This window comes from Mesitornis unicolor, unplaced genomic scaffold (assembly GCF_000695765.1).
Source record: "Mesitornis unicolor isolate BGI_N332 unplaced genomic scaffold, ASM69576v1 scaffold2924, whole genome shotgun sequence".
NCBI lineage: Eukaryota > Metazoa > Chordata > Aves > Mesitornithiformes > Mesitornithidae > Mesitornis > Mesitornis unicolor.
Window position 1 is genome coordinate 125,561 of NW_010177885.1, and position 21,952 is coordinate 147,512.

Below are 21,952 nucleotides of genomic sequence, written 5' to 3' on the forward strand. Positions count from 1 at the left end.
TCTTGGTTTTCAATATCCCCCATTTTACAGTGATGTGTGGAAGTAACACAAACCTCACAGAACGCTAAGCTAGTGCTAAGATCATAGACTGTAACTCAGATGTGCACATTACAAAAGCATACAGCACTATTATTGTGAAAGTACCCACAGCTTTCTATGCACTATCTTATTCCTTTCATGTACTCAGTGCTTTTAAAAGAGATGGTAAAACAGCGGGAAAATTCTTAACTCCAATTTTCTTTATAGCTTAACTTCTAATAATGTTCTGAGACTGCTAACAGGTAAACAAAAGAAAACTAGAACCAAAATACATGTCTAGTGAAATTCACCTGAAAGCAATAGGTTTGAAATGCTAACAGGCATTCATGAGGTTAAAATACCTTGAATCTCACAGACCTCTCCCTTTTGAGCCAAGGGAGTTTTACACAGCGTGTGGGTAATTCAGCTGCAGGGTTTACCTCTTTGTTATCAAAGCTGCCCACATGCCTACTGACTACTCACCAGCCAACAGCCTTACATTAGAAGGCATGCCACTGGATTAGGACCATGTCTGTTCCTATTTTTTTGCAAATTGCTCAGTCATTAATTGAAGATAGAGAGGTGCCTTCACAGAACAGTGCACTCTCTTATGCTAATGCAGTTTTCTGCATGTTTATTTAAATTATGAATCCTATTATCTACACTTACTCTCATAGAATAAGAAACAGGCAGAAATTCTTTGCAGGAGACTGTAACACATTTTTCTCTCTTCTCTTTTTTTTTTTTTTTTTTTTTTTCTCTAGAGGACACAACCGAATTTTAAAGGCAAACTGTACAGGGAAACTGAACAAAAGCTATGACAGTTCACTGCAGCTAGGTTTAATCCAAATACAAGAGCCATCAGCGAGTACTCTGAGACAGGTGTTTCTTTCATTTACTTCCTCACAGAAAAATATACCGTGTATTCCAGTATGATGAATCATTAAAGAAACAAGCCAATAGGGTGTGTGTACTATCATGTGAGCCCCACAAGTTGTTTAAAAACATTAAACGCACAAAGCAACATAGACTAGGAGGCAAATCTGTTCAACATGAATACTGAGGTAGTCTACAAGAACAGAAAAACTCAACATTAAAGTCAGAAAGTTCTCCTCAGAGGGTCAGATTGCCATGAGTCTAGATCTGTTATCATCACATTTTTGGCAAGTGCTATTCTCCATCAGTCATGGTCAGGAAATAAGAGGAATAAAGTGCATGCAAGGTTTTCTGTCTTTTAGATATATTTGATAGGCTAAACTGACAACTTTCAAGTCAGCAATGAAGCATAATTTGAGGGGCGGGGGCATAGCCTGCTTACGCGGAGACTGAACTTTCGTTGTCGTGATTATTTTCTGTTTGTTGAGAGTTCTTTTGCTTATTTTTGTCAACTACTCAGAGAGAATAACAATCTGTTCTGAGAAACAGAGACATTAAAGAAAGAAATGTTAACTTGAATTAAGCTTTCATTTAAATTGGACTATCCATTTCACATCAAACCCTTATCTAGACATTTGCATTGTTCTCAAAGGGGTTCTTAAAGGGGTTATAATTAAGTTGACATAATTCAATTCAAAGTTAACTCTCATTAGCTGTCATGATGGTATCATTACTTGGACAGTTACTGTGAAATAACTGGAGAAAAAAGGGAAGAAAACAACCTAACAATAATGGCTCATAGGATGTTCTTGCACTGGGAACTTGTGGCAAAATAGGTTATAACTGCTTCTAACCTTTTGATGTGTTACTTTCTTCAGATGTACTGAGGGGTGAGAAAGGTCTTCAAGGCTATTAACTCCTCCCATCCTTCTTCATTGTGCATTCACTGCCCTTATCATTGATCACCACTTTCTCACAGCTCTCTAAATGTCCCAGTGATGCATTCATACAGGAAATCTTGTACATGATACAACAATTTCTAACCTGGCTACATCCAAAGTTCATAAAATTTCTATCAGTATCTCAGTGTCCATCACAACCTCCACAAATGGGCTATTCATCACTTTTTTAGTTTTAAGTGTATTTAAAAGAGGCTTGTCCTGAGCATCATCTAATGCAGACTTTACATTGCAGCATTTGGATGCATGCTACCATCTTTCAAAACAAAGTCTTGTTCACATTGACTTGTCTATATTGAAGAAATTAATTATTTTTCCTTCATGTCTTCTTCTCTTTTCATACAAGCTATTTTTAAGTTCGTTTATTTGTCGTCATGGATCATGTTAAATAAGCTTTGGAGCAGTATTAATTCCCGTTTCTGGTAAACTTGTTTTAGTTGAAGTACATGTGGGTCAATTTGTAACTTCTTTAGTTTTGGGAAGCCAAGAGCAAACAAACACTACATTTTCTCATAACTAGAGGTTATGAATTTCGGTACCTGCAAACACTGAATTGTTCCATGTTCATCTTGTCTGAACACTTCCCTTTTTTTTAAATGCATAGGAGAAAAAGAACTTCTAGTATATTATGTGCAGGAGTCCTTGCACACTTCTGGGTTTGCCTGCATCCTCATTGTATGAGGATTGCACCAAGCTTTTTTTTTTTCTTTTTTTTCTTTTTATCACCACTCATTCATTACACAAAGGTAACAACAGGTGCCCTAAAAGGAGGAGAGCACTGAAACATTTGCCCTGTCTCCCTGAGGTGCTGTTTCACAATCATCCTTCAAAGATGTCCCTTACACTCCTCATCCACATTTTAAAATCTCAATTCTGGTATCACTGATGTTCATAATGTAGTATGCAGTTATCCCATGAGAAATTCAACAATGGAAATGCTCTAGATTTTCCAGATTCTTCAGAATTTTTATACCTTTTTAGCCATCCTTCAGGTTATTTCTCTAACACTGTAGCTACTAAGAATCACAGAATCACAAAACCATCAAGGTTGGAAGAGATTTCTAAGACAGTCAAGTCCAAACATCAACCTAACACCACCATGCCCACTGAACCATGTCCTGAAGTGCCACATCCACACACTTCTTGAACTCCTCCAGGAATGCTGACTTCACAGCCTCCTTGGGCAGCCTGTTCCAGTGTTAGACCATTCTTTCAGTAAATAAATTTTTCCTAATATCCAATCTAACCCTCCCCGATGCAACTTGAGGGCATTTCCTCTTCTCCTGTCACTAGTTACATGGGAGAAGAGACCAACATCCACCTCTCTACAACCTCCTTTCAGGTAGTTGAACAGAGTTATAAGAGAAATATTCTGAAAGACTGTACAGAAAATTCCAGAAAGAAGCAGAAAGTAAAAGTGACTTTTCTCAGTTGACAGAAAAAAACTGTAAGCAATGGTATTGTGAGTAAGCATTTCTCTGCTTGTTTCCAACTTAAGCCTCTTTGCTTTGCTAGACCCTCCCCACATTTACACTGTTAAACCTTCCATTGTGATCTACAGTAGTATTATACTAGTTACTACAGGTTTCCACAATAATGTTGAAAAATATCCATCTCATATGCTAAAACATTTATCTTTGAGAAGGGACAAAGAAAAGACATACAGGTTCCCATCACAGCCTGAGGAACCCTGTTTGCAACTTGTATATATTAGGAAGCTATGTCATAGGTTGAAATAGTATGCTCCAAACACCATCACTGCCATCCATTACAATAGCTCTGATAGTTCAGCTGCTATCATCAAACTGGTTATCTACCCCCTAGGTAGGTAGAAACAGCAAGATTCCCTATGCTGACAAGTATAGTGCTTTCATGGTGCTTTCAAGTTCTGCAAAGCTTTTTTAGAAAGTATCTATGTCTAGTAAAGCCCTAGACACTGTATTTTACACTACTACATCATTAGCCACATGAATGAAGAATTAGCAGGCTTGTAAATCTGTGAAGTCAATTAAATGCATCTACCTTTGCAACTCTAGATACCTGCGCAATACATTGTTCATACTGACACATTCTGTGATGTTACCAATTTGAGTGGAAAAAACAAATCAATCTGAAGACCCCGTGTAGACATTGAGTATTGATGATAGTCTTCTCACCTTGCTGTCCAGAACATTAGGTATCTATTTCCAAGCTAAGGTCCTATAGTGCTGAAAGCATCACATCTCACAGTACAGGTAAGGCAGAAATCATGGGCTCAAGCAATATCTTTTATTAGCATAACTAATACAGCTGGGAAAAATACGTAGGATTTGAGGCACATTATCCCTTCTTCATATCTGAAATAGAAGCAGCAAACTTCAAAGCTAATGCAAGTTGAGAACAATTGCTCAGAGTTTAGATATGTTAATCAGACCATTTTATACAGAAGATAGTACTTGTGGAGTACACAAGAGATACTAGTAAGGAGGAGAACGATAAAGAAGTTAACTTGTATGGCAAGGAAAAAAAGAGATACATTCAGAAAAGGAGGGGCATCATCTGCAAACCCTCTGTACCCAACAAAAGAAGATAAAAATTGCTCCAAAAAGCAATATATTTCCTTCTAAGGTAGGTGGGATGAATTACCCCCTAGAGGAGCACGTCATTCTCTCTCTGCTGACTACAGCAAAAGCTTGGGCAATTAGCTGAGAGTTGTCACCTAACTTTTGGAGAGAAGTGAAGTTACTCCTGACAAATCCCACTCTCAGTAAGCAATGAGCCATAAAGAAGCCACGTGCCAATTATATCAGTAATTAGCATTGTAAAAATCTGGATTGCTTTAAAAAGCGCTGTCACTGTACCTTTAGCTAGAGGTTCCACAGTGATAATCTCGCTGCTGTTGCCTCTTCCCGCAGCAGTCACTGCTACCACCCAGACACTGTACTGGCGATTCCGGCTCAGGTTGGGGATTCTGTAGGAAAATGAGTCGGGAGAGGCTTCAAACTCGCTGATTACCTGTGACGGAAGAGACAAATTTTTCCAGACTAAAATAAACAGTATTTGGAGAAACTCTGCTGAGTGCTAAAACACTACAAAGACTGTTACTTCAAGGTATTTTGTATAAGTATGAACCACTCCAAAGAGATACCAGATGGCAGTAACAGAGCAGACACAATAATTTGTTGCAATCAATTTATATGCAGTGAATTTGGGCCTATGTTTTGTTTACAAATTGATTTTATCCAGATTAGGACTTTTGTTTGTCGATGTATTTTTAGAGGATTGGATGACCAATTTAAGTGAACATATATGAAATTTTTTTGCAACCAACAATTCTGAGGAATGAATTTTATTTTACACAAAACTTTCCCAACAGAGGATTTAGTCCTGCATCTTCTGTGAAATCTGGAGTTTACTACTCAAGACATGTTTTTGGTCACCTAGAACTGTTGTGCTGGTGTTCCTTATCCCTGCGTTTGGTGGCTTATCTCTTCAATAATGGAGTTAATCAAGAAATAAAACTGTATTCTGTAATAGGCTGCTCAAACTTTCCTGAGTCTAGTTTTGTTTAACCACAAAATTACTTCCATTCAAAGATTCCCAGCAGAAGGGCATCTCAGCTATTTAGCTGCATTAGCAGGAAAGGACAAATGCTGGAAGAAATGCCAGTTCAGTCTATTCTTGCACTGTCACTCAAGTGCCTGGGCTGTGGGCTGCACTAAAGCTGACTGGCTGCTAAGCAGTACTTGCTTATCAGTGAGGTGTTCTGCAGTCTGCTTGAAGTGACCTGTGTGAGGAAAGGTGCAGAAAAATATAGAGGTTCCTCTAGGGAATGTGGGCTTCATGCACCTCAGCATATCCTCAACAGGAAGCTCTACTCCTTGATGGAGAAGAGAAGCCCTGAACGTGATTACAATGTTAAAAGTAGCCAGTTTGATTTCTGACACGGGCTTTGTGACTCTTGTATGTAAAAACAGAGGGGTAATGAACCATTAGAATGAATAATAAAGACTCACTTTGCTGTGCAATACTGAGCATGGTAATGGCTAACTAACACTAGGCTAAAAATAATTAGAACGTTAATGATGTACAAGAGAAGATTTTCCTAGGAATCAGCACTAAAATTATGCATCAGTGTAATCTAAACTTGATTCAGGATGGCAGAAGGTGTGCAAGGAATCTCTTTGATATACAAATATCTGCTGGTGGTAAAGGCCAATTCTATCTGATTAGCATTTCAAAAGGTAGGTTGACCTGAAAGCATTGGAATACATAGTCTTTCAAAGTGAATTCCAAATAAATAAGGGGCATTTCTGCAGTATCATTAAACACCTCTCCAGTGTTAATTGGTAGCCAGTTTCAGCTACTGAATAGGTCACTGCATTTCTCTAGTCCTGAGCTGGCATCTGCTATAGCCAGGGAAAGGGGGGAGTTAATCTCATCTCACTTTTGAGATCTAGAGTGAAGACATCTGTATCTAAGCCAGTCACCTTGATGCCCTTCAGAGGCCATGCAAAGAAAAGGTAACCTCTAAGGCAAGGTTTTTCTGTCCTGTCTGAGATGCATACATTGCAGTGGGATGAATCATGACCTTGATATATCTATTTCCTCACAAACTATAGAAATGTCCATATAACCAGCCCAGGTATAATTGTCTGTGCTGAAGACATCTAAGTTAATGTGCTTGTTAACTAAAATACCCAACTCCCTGGGTTTTATATGAATATGTGCCTCTATTTGCTGCTACAAGAATACATCCTGTTTCCTCCATTGAGGCTAACTTTTTTGGGAGACTGGTTTGCTCCAGCTCACAGTTATCTGGACTCAACACAAGCCCAAAGAGGGGCCTTGCTGAACTTTCTAACCAATCTCATTGTTCCTGTCAAAATGCCAAGTCTGTTTGTCTCATTTAGCAAGGGTCTGCCTGGGTTTCTACTTCTGATATGAAGAGGTCAGTGCAGGCAAGCACTTCTATTATGTGAAATATTGCAGCAGGCTTTGAGAACCATCTGTCTTGACATTTACACAAGAATATTGGACAAATGCCTGTGGCTTGACAGGCTGGATCTTTGTGAGGTCATAAATAAAAATTAACGTATTGATCATGGCACAGGAGGCTGAATTTTAATATTCATGAGGCAGCATTTTCTAGGGTTAATTTGAAAGTCAAACAGGCTAGGCTGTCTCTGGCACTTAGGCTCTACTCATTAATGCAGCTATCTAGCACAAGCTACTTTTAAACCACCTATTAACAAAGGGCATGGATACAGCACTTGGGAACAGCTAACGTCATAGACTTCCTTATTGCTAAATTTTCATTCCAGCAAGCGTCAGTTCAGTTAAATTGACACTGTTTTTTCCATGTCTCCTATGGTTTATGAAAGGGACATATGTCTGCCTTTGGAAGCCACTCCTAATTCTGCAGATCTCCTGCTTGAAATGCCCTGCTGTTCTGCTCCCCTCTGCAATGGCAGAGGCTAGGACAGTTACACAGACATACACCTTGTATACAATTACTAAACACAGCTCAGAGAAATCTGGTTTGAGATTTTGTGTTTGGGATAAGCGGAAAAGGAAAACCTCAGCTTTGCACTGGCACTAAGCGCTCCTGCTCTGAGGACCAAAGTTAAAAACAAAACTGATAAACAACCCTCTGAAATTCCTTTGGTTGTAATGTCGTCAGCTAGAGGAGCAGGCAAAATTTCCTCAAAATAGAGGAGATCTCTCCCCCTGGACCTCCAAAGATGGAATAATCACAGAATTAGCTTCTCTAATGCCATTTAAAATGCCTATTTTTAATTTCTTTCTTTCATAGAATCATAGAATGTGTTGGGTTGGAAGGGACCTTTAAAGATCATCTAGTCAAACCCCCTTGGAGTAAGCAGGGACATTGTTACTAAATCAGGTTGCTCACAGCCCTATCAAGTCTGACCTTGAATTTCTCCCACAGAGAATCAGCATTATGCGCATATCTGCAAATATAGTTATTCCCAATATAAATTAAATAATTCATTGAATTACTTTGTTAATTGAATCTGGTAAATATATGTTCCCTAAACTAGTGATTCTTATTTTTTTGAAACAAACTGCTAGCAAAAGATTTTGGTTTATAACTGTTTAACATACACTTTCTGTTTCCTCAGTTAACATTCCCTTTTAAACACTTGCGGATGCTCCAGTGACAAAAAATTGATTTTACTTTTAACTTTTGCCTGTCATTTCAATTAGGCTAACATGCCAGAGACTTTCATTACAGAAGAAGAAGAAAAAAGGGAGCTTTGTCAGCAAAAAGAAGATTAAACAATTGAAACAAATATTTTAAAGGAATGTCACCTTGTCACATATTGGTCTTTGCAGGTACCAATATGAATCACAGAATCACAGAATCACAGAACGTTAGGGATTGGAAGGGACCTCAAAAGATCATCTAGTCCAATCCCCCTGCTGGAGCAGGAACACCTAGATGAGGTTACACAGGAAGGTGTCCAGGCGGGTTTTGAATGTCTCCAGAGAAGGAGACTCCACAACCTCTCTGGGCAGTCTGTTTCAGTGCTCTGTTACCCTCACTGAGAAGAAGTTTCTTCTCAAATTTAAGTGGAACCTCCTGTGTTCCAGTTTGTGTCCGAAACTTATACTGCTGTTTTATCCATAAAGCAGTATCATGTTTGCTTTTCTTCTTCTAAGAGCTTTTTTTTATGTTCAGCTCAGAGATTGTGTGTTAATTTTTCTTCTGTCTTTAGCTCACTGCCTAAGAAGCACAGACAGAGAAAGGTTTCAGAAAGCCAGCAAGGGCTGTGAAGCATAAAATGAAATCAAAGTTCTTTAACAGGGTACTGTCAATCTGCTTCTTAAACTAGGAAACAGCAGGAGATGCTGAGGAACAGCCACTACAGGGAGCATAATTTTCCTCTGATGCAGCTTCAGCTCTATTGGTGTACTTTGCTTTGTATGCTTTGAAATATTATGCCATCTCCTGGCATTTCTGACTTCTTCAGAAAGCAATTAGATGGGCAAAATGCACAAACTCTGAGCCCTCAGGCTGGTTTCTTTTTCTGTTTTGTTTGACAGTTTGTTGTGTTTTTTAATGCAGCCTGGGAAAGATTCAAATGGGTGCGTTAGAAGAAAAATAGGTTTGCAACAGTTTTCCAAGCAATCAGGGAGTTTCCCAAGCAGGGAGATAAGGTAACAGGCAGCATTTACTGTGCACTGGAAGATTATTCAATGAAAGCAAGTCTGTACCTTGGCTAGAACTGCATCCACACAATTTCTGATGTAAAACAGCTACACTGAAGATCTTTATCTCCTTGTTCTCTAAATTGTGAGGAAACTTGGAGGTGAACTGAGTCCTTATGGATACTTTAAGGACAAGAGTGAAAAGCAAGACACATCTAAGATTTCTGGTGTGTGCGTATGAGTTGGCTACCTGTATAGTGACTGCCTCACCTTGAAAATTAAAAATACATATATATACTACCCAGAGTGGCATTTGTGTTTTCACTATCAATTTAGGTATAAAATATGGCCATAGAATCATCTGAAAACAGGGCTGGAAGGACTTTGAGACTTCACCCAAGTCTATCCTCCTTTTTAAACCAGGTTCAACAAACTGTATCTGCACAATTTCAGACAGATATTTGTCCAACATGATTTTGCAAGTCCCTATGCTGCAAGAGCTATTCCATTGCTTAACTAATCTTACTATTAGAAAGCTTTAGTGAAGTCAAGCTTGAGTTTTTTGCTGCAGTTTAAGCCCATATCTTCTTTTCCAGTCTATTAGGAACATGTAGAATAGATTATTACCATCATCTTTGCATCAGTCTTTAATGTACATGAAGTTTTATCACCATCTTCCCCACCAGTACGCTTGTCTTTCTACAACTTAATAACCCTGATGCTTTCAACATTGTCCAGAAATCACATTTTGTCTAACAGTTTCTCTAATAGTATCTGCTGTTATCCTTTGGACTCTCTAACACTGGTCCATAGCCTTCTTGAATACAGTCTCCAAACCTGTATTCAACAATCTCAGGGTATGGCATTTGGCTTTTCACAACATGATTATAAAGGTAGCTAATGTTCATCTTGGGATGCACAATAACGTCAAAATCATCTTCTGAAGAATCTTGCCAATTGCTCTCTACCCAGTACTTTTGTAGTTGGCTATTCATAGTACACATTTTCATGCACTTATCCCTACTAAATTTTTTGTAACTTTTTTCTAGACCAATTTCCCAGTTCATAGAGAACAATCTGAATTCTAGTTCTGTCTCAAGTGTACTTGCAATCCCTCCCAGCCCTGTATCTCCTGCAAATTTAATAGGCACTCTCTCTATTTCATTATCCAGGTCACTAATGGAACCACTGAACGAAAGTGGACTCGGGAGAGACAGCTATGCTGCTCTCTCCTGCCCACAACAACGAACCACTGGTTTCATAGCCTCCCACAGAACAGCAATCAGCCTGAGTTGTCTCAGTGAAACCGTATTTCCCTAGCTAGGTTTCTCTCAATACACATGCAACTTCTGGACTTATCTCCATTGATAAATGGGAGAGAACCAGGGAATGTGTTGAACACTCCATCCTAATGATTGAGACTGATTTTTAACTTAATCTCTAGCTCAGTTTTGTACTACTTTAAATAGCTCTCTTTAAAACAAATTTGCTTTAGAGGGGCTAGTGCTAAGCCGCGTAGATAGACATCAGTCAACATCACAGCCAGGTGCTGCTCCTTGCCCCTTGTTTAATCAGAAGTACAGATCAGCTCTACAATGAGCACTGAGTCTCACCAGTAATTAAAGTAAATTTCTAGTTCTACGAGGTTAAAACATAAAAATCTCCATCTTTTTGCACAAGACTATCACAGAATTGTCTACCCTGCTCTATCTCAGACCTTCCTTGCTCCTGGATATGATGTTTTAAAGTCTTTTGGACTGACAAGTCCAGTAATGGGGACTAGGACAAGCTGCTTCTACCTGGAAGCAAGTTAGGTTAATAAGAAATCAATACATTACTGTATTTATAGAGAATAAACTTCAAGTTCTGCATCCCTGCACAGAGTAGACAGATCACTGTGTGCCCTCTCACTGAACTGCCTAAAGATATGAAACTCTGCCTGAGGCCATGGACTAGTACTTTTCTCCAGGACTGCTGGCTTTTGCCTTGCTTCCTTTCACAGAGGGACAGACTGTCAGAGCTGCAAACAGCCTCCAATACTGGGTGACAGTTTTCACTAAGACTGGATACCACTTTGGTCATATAATTGCTTCTGTTCACATCTTGTTATTTTGGTTCATGTTTTGAAACATGGCATCTGTTTTTCACTCAGCATTATTGAAGATAACAGTTGTAAATATAAGCTGTGCACAAGACAGAACACAGCTTCCATATAAAATTTTATCTTCTTTTTTTTTTTCCCTTAAATGTGGATTTGCGATGTTAGAAAGTGCAAGATGGAAATTTTGGAAACAACAGAGGCAGCGCCCTGCCTTCCCACATGCAGGGAAATCTTGCAAACCCATTACCAGGAATTACGCCTGGAAGACAGGCCCCTGCCTCGACTCTGCCAGGAGTTCTACTGCCTCCTTTGGGGGTCCCAAGAAATCACGACATTTGTTTGAGCATTTCAGCCAACTCACAAATTGTACGACATCTGGTCCCAAGTGCTCTGTCCCCTATGTGATACAGAAGGGAATGGGATGAATTCAAACTTGCTGAAATACACTGCAACTGACATCAACGACTTATTGTGAGACTATATTGATATACCTGTATGTAAGACTAGGTAGTGAGACAAGACCAGAGTTTTATGAAAAAATCAATATCAAATTTGTTTTAGTAGGGTCTGCAAGGAGACCTTTTAAAAATTATATAAAACAGCACATCATCAGAATTAATTTATACCCTGTCACATCTCTCCTGAGGTCTGCTTTATGACAAAAATCAGATAGGCAAAAAACGTAAAGTTGACAGAACAATTGAAAGAATGAATGTACTATGTTTAGGAACTGGTAACAAACCTGTGAAATAGCTATGAAAAAGTTGTAAACAGTACATGTGGTATATTAAAAACCACATATTTTAAATACCATTTAAAATAAGTTTTTAAAATAACCCCAAAATTATACACTAGTTCTATGCTATATAGAGAACAAGAATTAATAAACATAAATATCTTAATGCTGGGAAAAGTACTATATAGACACACTGATAAATGCTGCTGGTAGTACACAAATCAATGAAAGTATATTTTAAATTCTGCCATACAGATTCTGCTGACTCTAAATAAGTTTCTGTTCAACAGTAAATTTATCTACTGATCCAACTTCAGCCAGCTACCTCTTCCCTCTTTTGAAGAGACTTTCAGCATCCCTTTAATCACTGAAGCCTCTACAGTGTGTAAAAACAAATAACTTCTGGCTTATAATGGCTTTTGTTTTATTTTCCATGCTTTTTATTCAAGTCTTTAAACTGGAGAGGAGCCGGGGGTCAGAAAGCATGATGCAAAGCTGTCTCACATTGTTAGAATTTGGACAGATCCTATGCAAAATCAGACAAGACTTGTGTTTGCCTGAAGGAATTGCACGGAAAATACCTGGATAGTGGTAATTTTTATCAGTTAATGCTGGATCTTTAAAAATATAGTTTAAGATAGTATATACTTTCATATCATCTAGTTTAAGATGCATACCATCTAGTTTAAGAGAACCAGATATTTTTTCTTCAGAATAAACAAAGAGAAAGGAAACTTCTAGAAAAAGATTCATCCACCTTCTCACATATAGCTTCTTAATGAAAGGCAAGCCTTGATGACCCCAGAATCAGCATAAGTATCTCTCTTTGAGATGCTGAAATCAGGTTAACTGAATCCCACTTTGAATCTAGAAGTTACAGAGATAGAGCAGAGATCACTCTCTTCTGTTACATGGCAACCCCCAGAGCCTCCTATGTATCCTTATCTGTATGGATATCTGTTATGGTTTAAGGGTTACCAGCCTGAAAGGGAAGGACAGGTGGTGTCTGTAGGACCCTGGAGGGTCAGAGATCAGTACTGTTCCCTCCCCTTTCCGGCCACAGTCTATAAAAAACCGACGTTTTCGCGGGCTTTTCCTGGCTTCCTGGGCTGCTTCCTGTCGCATCTCGGGACGGCCGGGCCTAGCTCCACGTGCTCGGCAGCATCCACCACCACCCGCTCCCGGCACCACTGCGGTCCCTGGTGACGAGTCACGGCAGGCGCAGCGGCCACGAGGCACTGCTCGGACATTTCCACTTGGGACTACTGGGATTAGGTTTTGTATATAATTATCCTTTGTCCCTTATTAATTCCCTTTTCCTTTCCCCTGTTGTTTTCATTAAACTTGTTACAGTCTTAACTTCCAGCCTTGTGCGGAGCAATTTTTTTTTTCATTATTATTCTCTCTCTATTCCCTTTTCTTAATCCTCCCCCTGGGAGGGGTAGGGGCAATAGAGAGAAAATCCTGCTCTCTCTCTTTCTGACCCTTAAACGGAGACAATATCATAAATACATTGCAAAAAATATCCTCTAGATTTTTTCTGGAAGACTCTGCTCATGTTTGTACCGCAGAATGTATCTCAAACATATAGGACTTCATAAGATACCAAGATACTTGACCTAAGAGCTTTCTACTGGGAACTTTGAAAGCTATATGACTGGACTTGGGAAGCTTCAGTCTGTGCATTTGTGGAAGGAAGGAAATCTGGAGAAAGAGTCTTAATTCATGCCCCTTTTTCTACTGAATACAAAACCCCCACTGAAATACACCCTGATAGGGATTCTGACTATAGTTTTTCCCTCAGTATGGTGCTCTACAGATTGACAGAAAAACGTGCATAGAGATGTGAGAAACAGATGAATAGTCTAGTTGCTACTGCAGCTACTGCTGCTGCTGGTGGTTATCCTATCATAGGACTGAGCAGACATGGGAATAGTGTCTTGTGCATAAATCATATGCCTGTTGTGTTTTTTGACAGCAGGTTAAACCATGTATTTTTTTTTTCTTTTAGTGAGTTTAAACCAAAAGCAAAAAATGAAACTGATATAGAAGTCTAACAGGCTTAAAACTATGTTCCTCACAGAAAAATATGTATACCAAGAAGATCAGTAACCATCTGCCCCAAACAGTCCCAAATGTAGGTCAGTATTAATTACATTTTCAAGTAAATTGACTTGGGTTTTGGCAAAATATAAGATAGTTTCCTTTTTCTCCATCACTACTTCACATCTGTTCATGTTCCCCATTTTCCAAACTCAACCGTTTCACAGAAATATTTCCAGGCCAAGATTAATCTTTACTGGGCTTTCAGGTTTTTACATCTTTCTAAATCCTTTGGAGTAGTCCAGAGCTGTAGATTACAGTTTTCAAAGATTCTCTCAGACATACATCACTGCTGAGTATCTGGGGTGACTGTATGGTTTGCACTATGAGATAACTTCTGTTCATCGCCCCCATTTCAGCATTGGGGTCTGCTGTGTGTTCTGGTTCATGATCCAGCTAATCCAGCTAATACTCTTATCATGGCAGCATCATCTGGGATCTTTGCAGGAACATTCTCACTTCATGTATCTGGTTCAACAGCATCTTGCTCTGGAATTCCTTCTCCTTCCAGTCCTCAGGTCATCTGGAACCTCAGTCAAGGTGAGTGTAAGGAGAAAACATATCTCTCAGCAGGATCCTACAACTAGCAACAGTTGGATCAACTAACATTGTCAGGATTTCAGACCAGAGAATAAGCTGGTTCTTCTTATCAGAAAAGAAGGTTTTTAAATTTGTACCTGGATGCTTCGCAAGCTTCTTGTCACATGTGCCAGCCTTTGGGCATTCGCGTTGGAAAGTGAAACGCAATCTGTAGTCTTCCTCAAATAGAGTTTTACTGTAGAGTTGATCACAGTTTGGCTCAGGGGCTTTGGGGAGCAGCTTCACAGAGGTGTCAGTGCACTCTGCTCCATGGAAATTCACTTCATACCATACGGTAAGGGATTTAGTGTCAAACAGAAAGAGATTTAAAAGTCTGGCAGAGGTATGACTAGTGAGCACTCAGAAAACTAAGATGGATATGAATCAAAGGCAAAGGAATTCACATTTAAGGATCACAATCTCTCCTGTAATGTGCTGAACAGTTCTGGGTTTGGTTTAGTATTAACAACAGATTTATTGAACCTCATGCCCAAGAGAACCTAGCAATAACTGTGCAGCAGAGACAGTTTTTCATAAGCAGTGAAGTAGAGTTTGGGTAAGGCAGCTTTTCTGATGGAGAAATATGCTGCACACACACATAGTGTTCAACAGATATACACACCTTTGCAAAATGGACTACATAATTGTCAGCTATGGAGAACCCATTCCACTCTGCTTAGGCAGGAACATGCTGCATCAGTGAAAGTATTCCCCCAGGGAAGCAGATGTCTGTGCCACACTTCCCTTTGCTATGGGGGTGATGTGGGCAGCAGGAGCACGTGTCAATAACAGTGCTCACAAACTGATGAGTGCTTCGATGGGGAAAGCTTGAGTGGGCTCATAGTCTTGCAAGAAGGGACCTGTTGGGAAGTGGGGGAAGCCAGAGCACTACTGACTGGTAGAGCTATTGTCACATCAGTTATCAGAGTAGATATGCAGAGAGGCACAGAATCACAGACTTATCGAGGCTGGAAAAGATCTCTGAGATCATCAAATCCAGTCTATGACCTAACACTACCACACTGGCTAGACCATGGCACTAAGTGCCACATCCAGCCTTTCCTTAAACACGTCCAGGGATGATGACTCCACCACCTCCCTGGGCAGTCCATTCCAATGCCTCATCACTCCCTCCGTGAAAAAGTGCTTTCTAATACCCAGCCTAAACCTCCCCTGGCGCAGCTTCAGGCTATACCCTCTTGTCTTGTCATGAATTGCCTGGGAGGAGAGCCTGACACTCACCTGACTACAACCTCCCTTCAGGTAGTTGTAGAGAGTGATAAGGTCCCCCTGAGTCTCCTCTTCTCCAGGCGAAACAACCCCAGCTCCCTTAGCCTCTCATTATAAAACTTTCCCTCTACTCCCTTCACCAGCCTCGTTGCTCTCCTCTGGACCCGCTCCACCACCTCAATATTCTTCTTGAAGCGAGGGGCCCAGAACTGTACACAGTACTCGAGGTGAGGCCTCACCAGTGCTGAGTACAAAGGGAGAATTACATCCCTACTCCTGCTGGCCACACTATTCCTGATGCAGACCAGGAAGCCATTGGCCTTCCAGGCCACCTGGGCACACTGCTGGCTCATGTTCAGTTGGTTGCCAACCAGTGCTCCCAGGTCCCTCTCTGCTGGGCCGCTTTCCAGCCACTCTTCTCGCAGTCTGTAGTGCTGCATGGGGTTATTGTGGCCGAAGCGTAAGACCCTACAACTGGTCTTGTTAAATTTCATACCATTGGCCTCTGCCCATTGATTCAGCCTGTCCAGGTTCCTCTGCAGCCTCTTCCTACCCTCTGGCAGATCAACACTCCCCCTCAGTTTGGTGTCATCTGTGAATTTACTAAGGGTAGACTCAATCCCCTCATCCAGGTCATCAATAAAGATGTTGAGTAGAACTGGGCCCAGTACTGATCTCTGGGGGACACCACTAGTCACTGGACGCCAACTGGATGCAGCACCATTCACCACCACTCTCTGGGCCCAGTTGTCCAACCAGTTTTTAACCCAGTAAAGGGTGCACCTGTCCAAGCCATGGACTGATAGCTTTTCCAGGAGGATGCTGTGAGAGACTGTGTCAAAGGCTTTGCTGAAGTCGAGGCAGACCACAGCCATTGCCTTCCCCTCATCCACTAGGTGGGTCACCCAGTCATAGAAGGAGATGAGGTTTGTCAGGTAGGACCTTCCTTTCCTAAACCCATGTTGGCTGTGCCTGATTCGCTGGTTGTCTTCTACATGCCACTTGATGGCACTCAGGATGATCTGCTCCATAGTCTTGCCAGGCACTGAGGTCAGGCTGACGGGCCTATAGTTCCTCGGATCCTCCTTTCAACCCTTCTTGTGGATGGGCATCACATTGGCCAACTTCCAGTCATCTGGGACCTCTCCAGGTAGCCAGGATTGGTGATAAATGATAGAGAGTGGCTTAGCCAGTTCTTCCACCAGTTCTCTCAGCCCCCTAGGGTGAATCCCATCCAGACCCATAGACTTATTGGGATCTAAGTGGCACTACAGGTCACTACCTACCTCGTCCTGGATTACAGGAGGGGTGTTCTGCTCCCCATCTCTGTATACCAACTCAAGAGCCCAGTTGCCCTGAGAGTAGGCAGTCTTTTTGTTAAAGACTGAGGCAAAGAATATGTTAAGTACTTCAGCCTTTTCCTTGTCTTCAACTACTATGTTTCCCTCCTCATCCAATAGGAAATGGAGAAGATTCAACATGAAGAGGAAGTAACAGCAGGAAAACATGCTCAAACAGGTGGTGGAAGGTGGTAGTCAGGATATTAGAAGTCTGAGAGTTTTGACTTCTGACAACAGGAAAAAGACTCTTTCACTTGTAGATCTATGAAATCATAATATGTATAATGCCCTAGACACTGGTGAGGATCCACAAGACCCATCAGAGGATTTATCAGAGCTGTCTGAGCCTTAGTCTAGTGTCTGTACAAAAGGAAAAAAGACATGATAGTTACTGAGGACTCCCTCCTGCAGTGCATGAAGGAACCAATCTGCCAACATGACCTAATATCTTGGGAAATTTTTGTTTGGCAGGCTTTAAGATCTGAGATGTCTGGTAATAATTGCCAAGACTCATCCAGCCCCTCTACTATTTTCCCTTGCTGCTTTTCCATGTAGGCATCATCACTGGCAGGGGCAATGTGAACTATATTAAGACTCACAACACAGTTTGAGAGATGAGAGTGAAGAGAAGGGAGACCCAGGTGATGTCTCCTCAAACCTTTTGATTAGGGAGAAGGCTTGAGCAGAAGTGAGTCAATTGATGTTGCAAGGTTGGTTTAGCAGTCAGGGCTTTGTCTTCTATGACTGCATGACCTCGAGGAATGAGAGTTACTTTCACAATCAGGAAACCAGAGAGGTCATCTTATTTCACATCTTAGTATGAGTGGTACAAAGACAAGAACCAACTGACAATGTCCTGGAAAGGAAAATCATCGAGGAGAGCGATCTCCATTTATTATCCTTTTATAGTGCAGCTCTACTTACATGGCTTCTTTCCATTAATCTCCAGGAATCCTAAGAAGAAAGCAGAAGACTGATGGACAATTTAATGACCTGTTTTGCTGGAAACAGCAGGATAAGCCTGTTTAATATGTTTGCTCCTATTAGTGAATGACTGACCAATGGATCACCCCTAACAAAAAGCCAGCAGCAACAACAATAATTACTGTGCTTTTCTAATCAACAAGGCAAAATAGATTTTAGCATGTGTATTTCTGATTAAGTTATGTCATACTGTTCAGTGACACCAAAATGAGATCATTGGTTTGTATTTCCTCAGCTCTTAACCTCTCTCTGCTTTCCCTGTCAGTTCTAATGTTTTCTCAGCCCTTCCTGCACCAGGAAATCCTGATTCTTAACCTTCATTCTCCTGCCTTCAGCACACACCATGCTTCTTTCTGTGTTGCTTTTCACCTGTCATGAGATTACAGTTTTCCAGGCTGTCTAGCCATTGCATGCTCTGTGTCACAATGAACTTTTCCGGACACTTTCTGCCATCTAAATTTTATTTAAATAATCCCATTGATTCCTCCGTATGTAGTGTACTGACCTGAAGGCAAGAAGAAGTTGGTGGTGGTTTGGCGATGTATTGTGGGTTGCTTTTTTTTTTTTCTTTTTCAGAAATCACCTAAATCTCATATTTTATTGCCCTTCTAAAAGCTCTAGCAATACACATCTACAGCCCAGGGCAGCAGATGCTGAAGCCGCCACCTAAGGCAGCTTCCTCTACAGCCAGGTAGGAGCCAAGCTGCTGTAGCTTCTTTGCTAAGAGTCAAACTGTGTGCACCTACGGCACCACTGGGAAAACCTACACTGATAAGATAGGATGGCTGCCTGTGCTGCAGCTGATAGCACTGCCAGTTGCTCCCCTCAGGCCTGGGCAGAATGGTGAGTGTCCTGCCAGAATGCTGGAGATAAGCCACTAAGAAGAAGCTGGCCAAGATGGGACCATTACAGGTGGTCTTGAGAAGCCAACTCCTACAAGAAATTAGAAATAGATGTGGGAAGAGGTGTGGTCAAGGACTGCGGGAATGTGGGCTGTAAGTTAGCACAGAGGATAATTATTTTAACTTAAATTCTGCTGTTTTATGTCTTATATTTGAAGAGTAAAGGACACATTAAGTCATATTTCTGTATTTTTTCTATATTTGAAGAACAAAAATTAGAAAGTTCTGCCTAATAATGCCTCTGCAATAATATAGGCACAACAATTAAGCAGTATGACGTTGGATTCTTGCTTGCCCTTTATCTTGACTAGAGAATAGATTGCAGTGGAGAATAATTTTTGTTCTGTGCACATTAATCATATCTGTGGCTTGAAACATCCCAGGCAAATACTGTCCTTAGGACTAAAAATATTTACATAGGAAATGTCTGCATCTTTCAATATAGGGGCAGTAAAAGTTTCAACAGCTTCTGCCCTTGCAAAGCAAGCTTAACTGCACAAGAATCAGCAAATCTTCATCTTATAACACCTCAGGGTCATAAGAGAGTTGTGCTTTGTAGCAAAAAAAGTGCACAATATGACCAACAGAATTATTTTTCTTTCCTGATGGTGACTTAAACATCAAAGCAGCGTTCTTGTGTAAAGGACCATCTTGTTAGCCTAAGTGTTTGAAGTGTACTGTATTGACTTGTTCTCAGCATACACATACTACTTGTAAAACACAATCTGCAAAGAATATAGCCTTACCATAAGTTTGCCTTTATCATTGCACTTTTCTTATTCTCCTCACTGATGCTTGAATATTGAGTTTGCCTTTGCAGACTTTTAGCAATGCTATTTTGTAACCAGGGCTTTGACTGAAGTAAGAAGTCTGTTCAGAAAGCTTTTATGGCTCTAGACATCCAACTACAGCACTTGCTACTTATGGTGGAAGAAGAGGTGATAAAGACACAGGTCTTCTATTTATTCCCTTCCTTACCCTAATTTAAGACCACTTTCTGTCGACTACTTGTCTCTGCCAACAGTGAATCATACAGGAACAGGTATCTGCACAGTAGTGTTAGCATTCAAGCACCTCTGCAGCAGACTTGTTTCACTGCAAAGCTAGCTTTGAATAAAATACCTTTTTATTTCACAATCCTTTTAAGAACAAAAGATAACAACGCATTTTGTTAGAAATAAAGTTGAGGGACTGTGTCCTATATTAAATGCATCCTGAGTTCTTGCACTTATTTGAAGATGTCTAGCTGGTTTCTGGAAACTGAGTACTGAGTGTAATCACTGCCTCACTCACCAAGCAGGACTGATGCAGAAGATCTGCTCTGTAATCCACAACTCATGCCTCTCTTCAAAACACTCATGAGAAGTGGTACAGGAACTGTTTTCATAGATGTATATTGTGCACATATATTCACATAGGTATATGGCACAGGGACTGTTCTCATAGATATATATTGTCCACATATATACACCTAGGTATATGTACATATATGTATTTATATATACACATACATATAACCCTTCATGTACACTGGTAACAACAGGATAACTACACATGTACACATTAACAATTAACAGAAAACACAAACACCTCTAAGTGCCTCTATCTTCAGCTAAGGCATACAGTGATACCCTCACATCATGCCATAATGAACACCACAAAAATCTAGCAGTAAAATTCAGTACAGGTCAAGACCAGCAAAAAGTGTAGCTATTCTTGTCATTGTCCATCACTGAGGTACTCCAAAAGGTAACCATACAGCAATCAGGCTTAAAAAAATATTTTGTATATGGAAGAACTGCATATTAGAGAAAAATAAAATAAGCTGAGGATATTTGTTTTCCTGGTGATGTAAACATACAGACAAATTTTGCTAGCAAAGCCTCAGGAAGAAAAACTGCAGCTTTGTGCATGGTAAGATCTAGTGATAGCCAGCAGCACCACCTGGTGTTCTCTCCAACCCCCCAGAGAAACGCTTGGTCCCCGCACAGACCAGAACCTGAACTGCAAGGTCCAGTTTTGTAAACTCCGACCTTTTTAACTCACTGAGTGGCATAGAAATCTGTAAACCATGATGGAAAAAAAAAATTCTCCAGCTAGTTTACATTTAAACGGTATGCTCAAGATAGTTTGGTTTGTGTGGCTACAGTTATTAAATTAATGGAGTTAGAAGTCAGTAGTCCCAAAACATAAATGAAGCGAGGATCTCCAACCCTTAGCTTTGGATGTGACTAATAAACGGTGCTTACAGTAGGATGTACCAGTTTAAGCATAGTTATCAATGGACATCTGTGTTTTGCTTTGTTTCCCCTTAAGTACCTGCAGAATCAGTTTGCTTGCTGGAAATGCATCTGGGTGAGGCTGTATCTGCCCACAGGGTCCCATTCAGACTTACCCTCAGGCCTTCCTCTCTCTCTGTCAGCTTTGAAAACAAGCCTGAGGCACTTCTGGAAGTTTTCCTGTCAAACTCCTTCTACTTCTTGGAGCAATATTTTCCTTACTTATTAAACTAAGATTGCATTTTGCAACTTGCAATGCTACCTTTGATGGGAAGTCCAGCTTAAAAACTAAATCAAAACCTTGGATAAAAACAAAATAAGTACTTTTTAAATGCATATTAAAATAAATATGTATGAGTATTTGCTAAGAGTGATTGATTCTTGTGTTTAAAGACAGATGGATCCCTTTGTGACTCAGAAAGAGAGAGAGATACCTGATATTTAATTCTATTTTTCTCTTGTCCCTTTCTCAGCAAGTAATAGCATGTAGACCTAGGGTGGGCAAATACTCCAGGCACCAACAAACTTATTCACAAGCAAATATATTCATTCATGTTGTAATACATGAATACTTAAGCCAAAAAGGTAGGAACTTAGATGAAAACACAAGTCAAATTCAGCAATTGTGTATACAAATACACACCTTCAGCTACAACAGGGGTCTACATAGCTTGCAGCTGGTCCTGTAAAAGG

General features: G+C 40.4%; 1 protein-coding gene across 1 annotated transcript in view; it reads right to left on the reverse strand.

Annotated features, from left to right (window-relative positions):
* DSCAM (Down syndrome cell adhesion molecule) overlaps nt 1-21,952 on the reverse strand; it is a gene marked incomplete at its 5' end in the record, with an annotated part of 163,232 nt that overhangs the window by 60,375 nt on the left and 80,905 nt on the right. Inside the window, one exon of the mRNA XM_010182256.1 lies at nt 4,694-4,847. Coding sequence (XP_010180558.1) covers nt 4,694-4,847 — 154 coding nt within the window. The remainder of the gene's footprint in view (nt 1-4,693; nt 4,848-21,952) is intronic.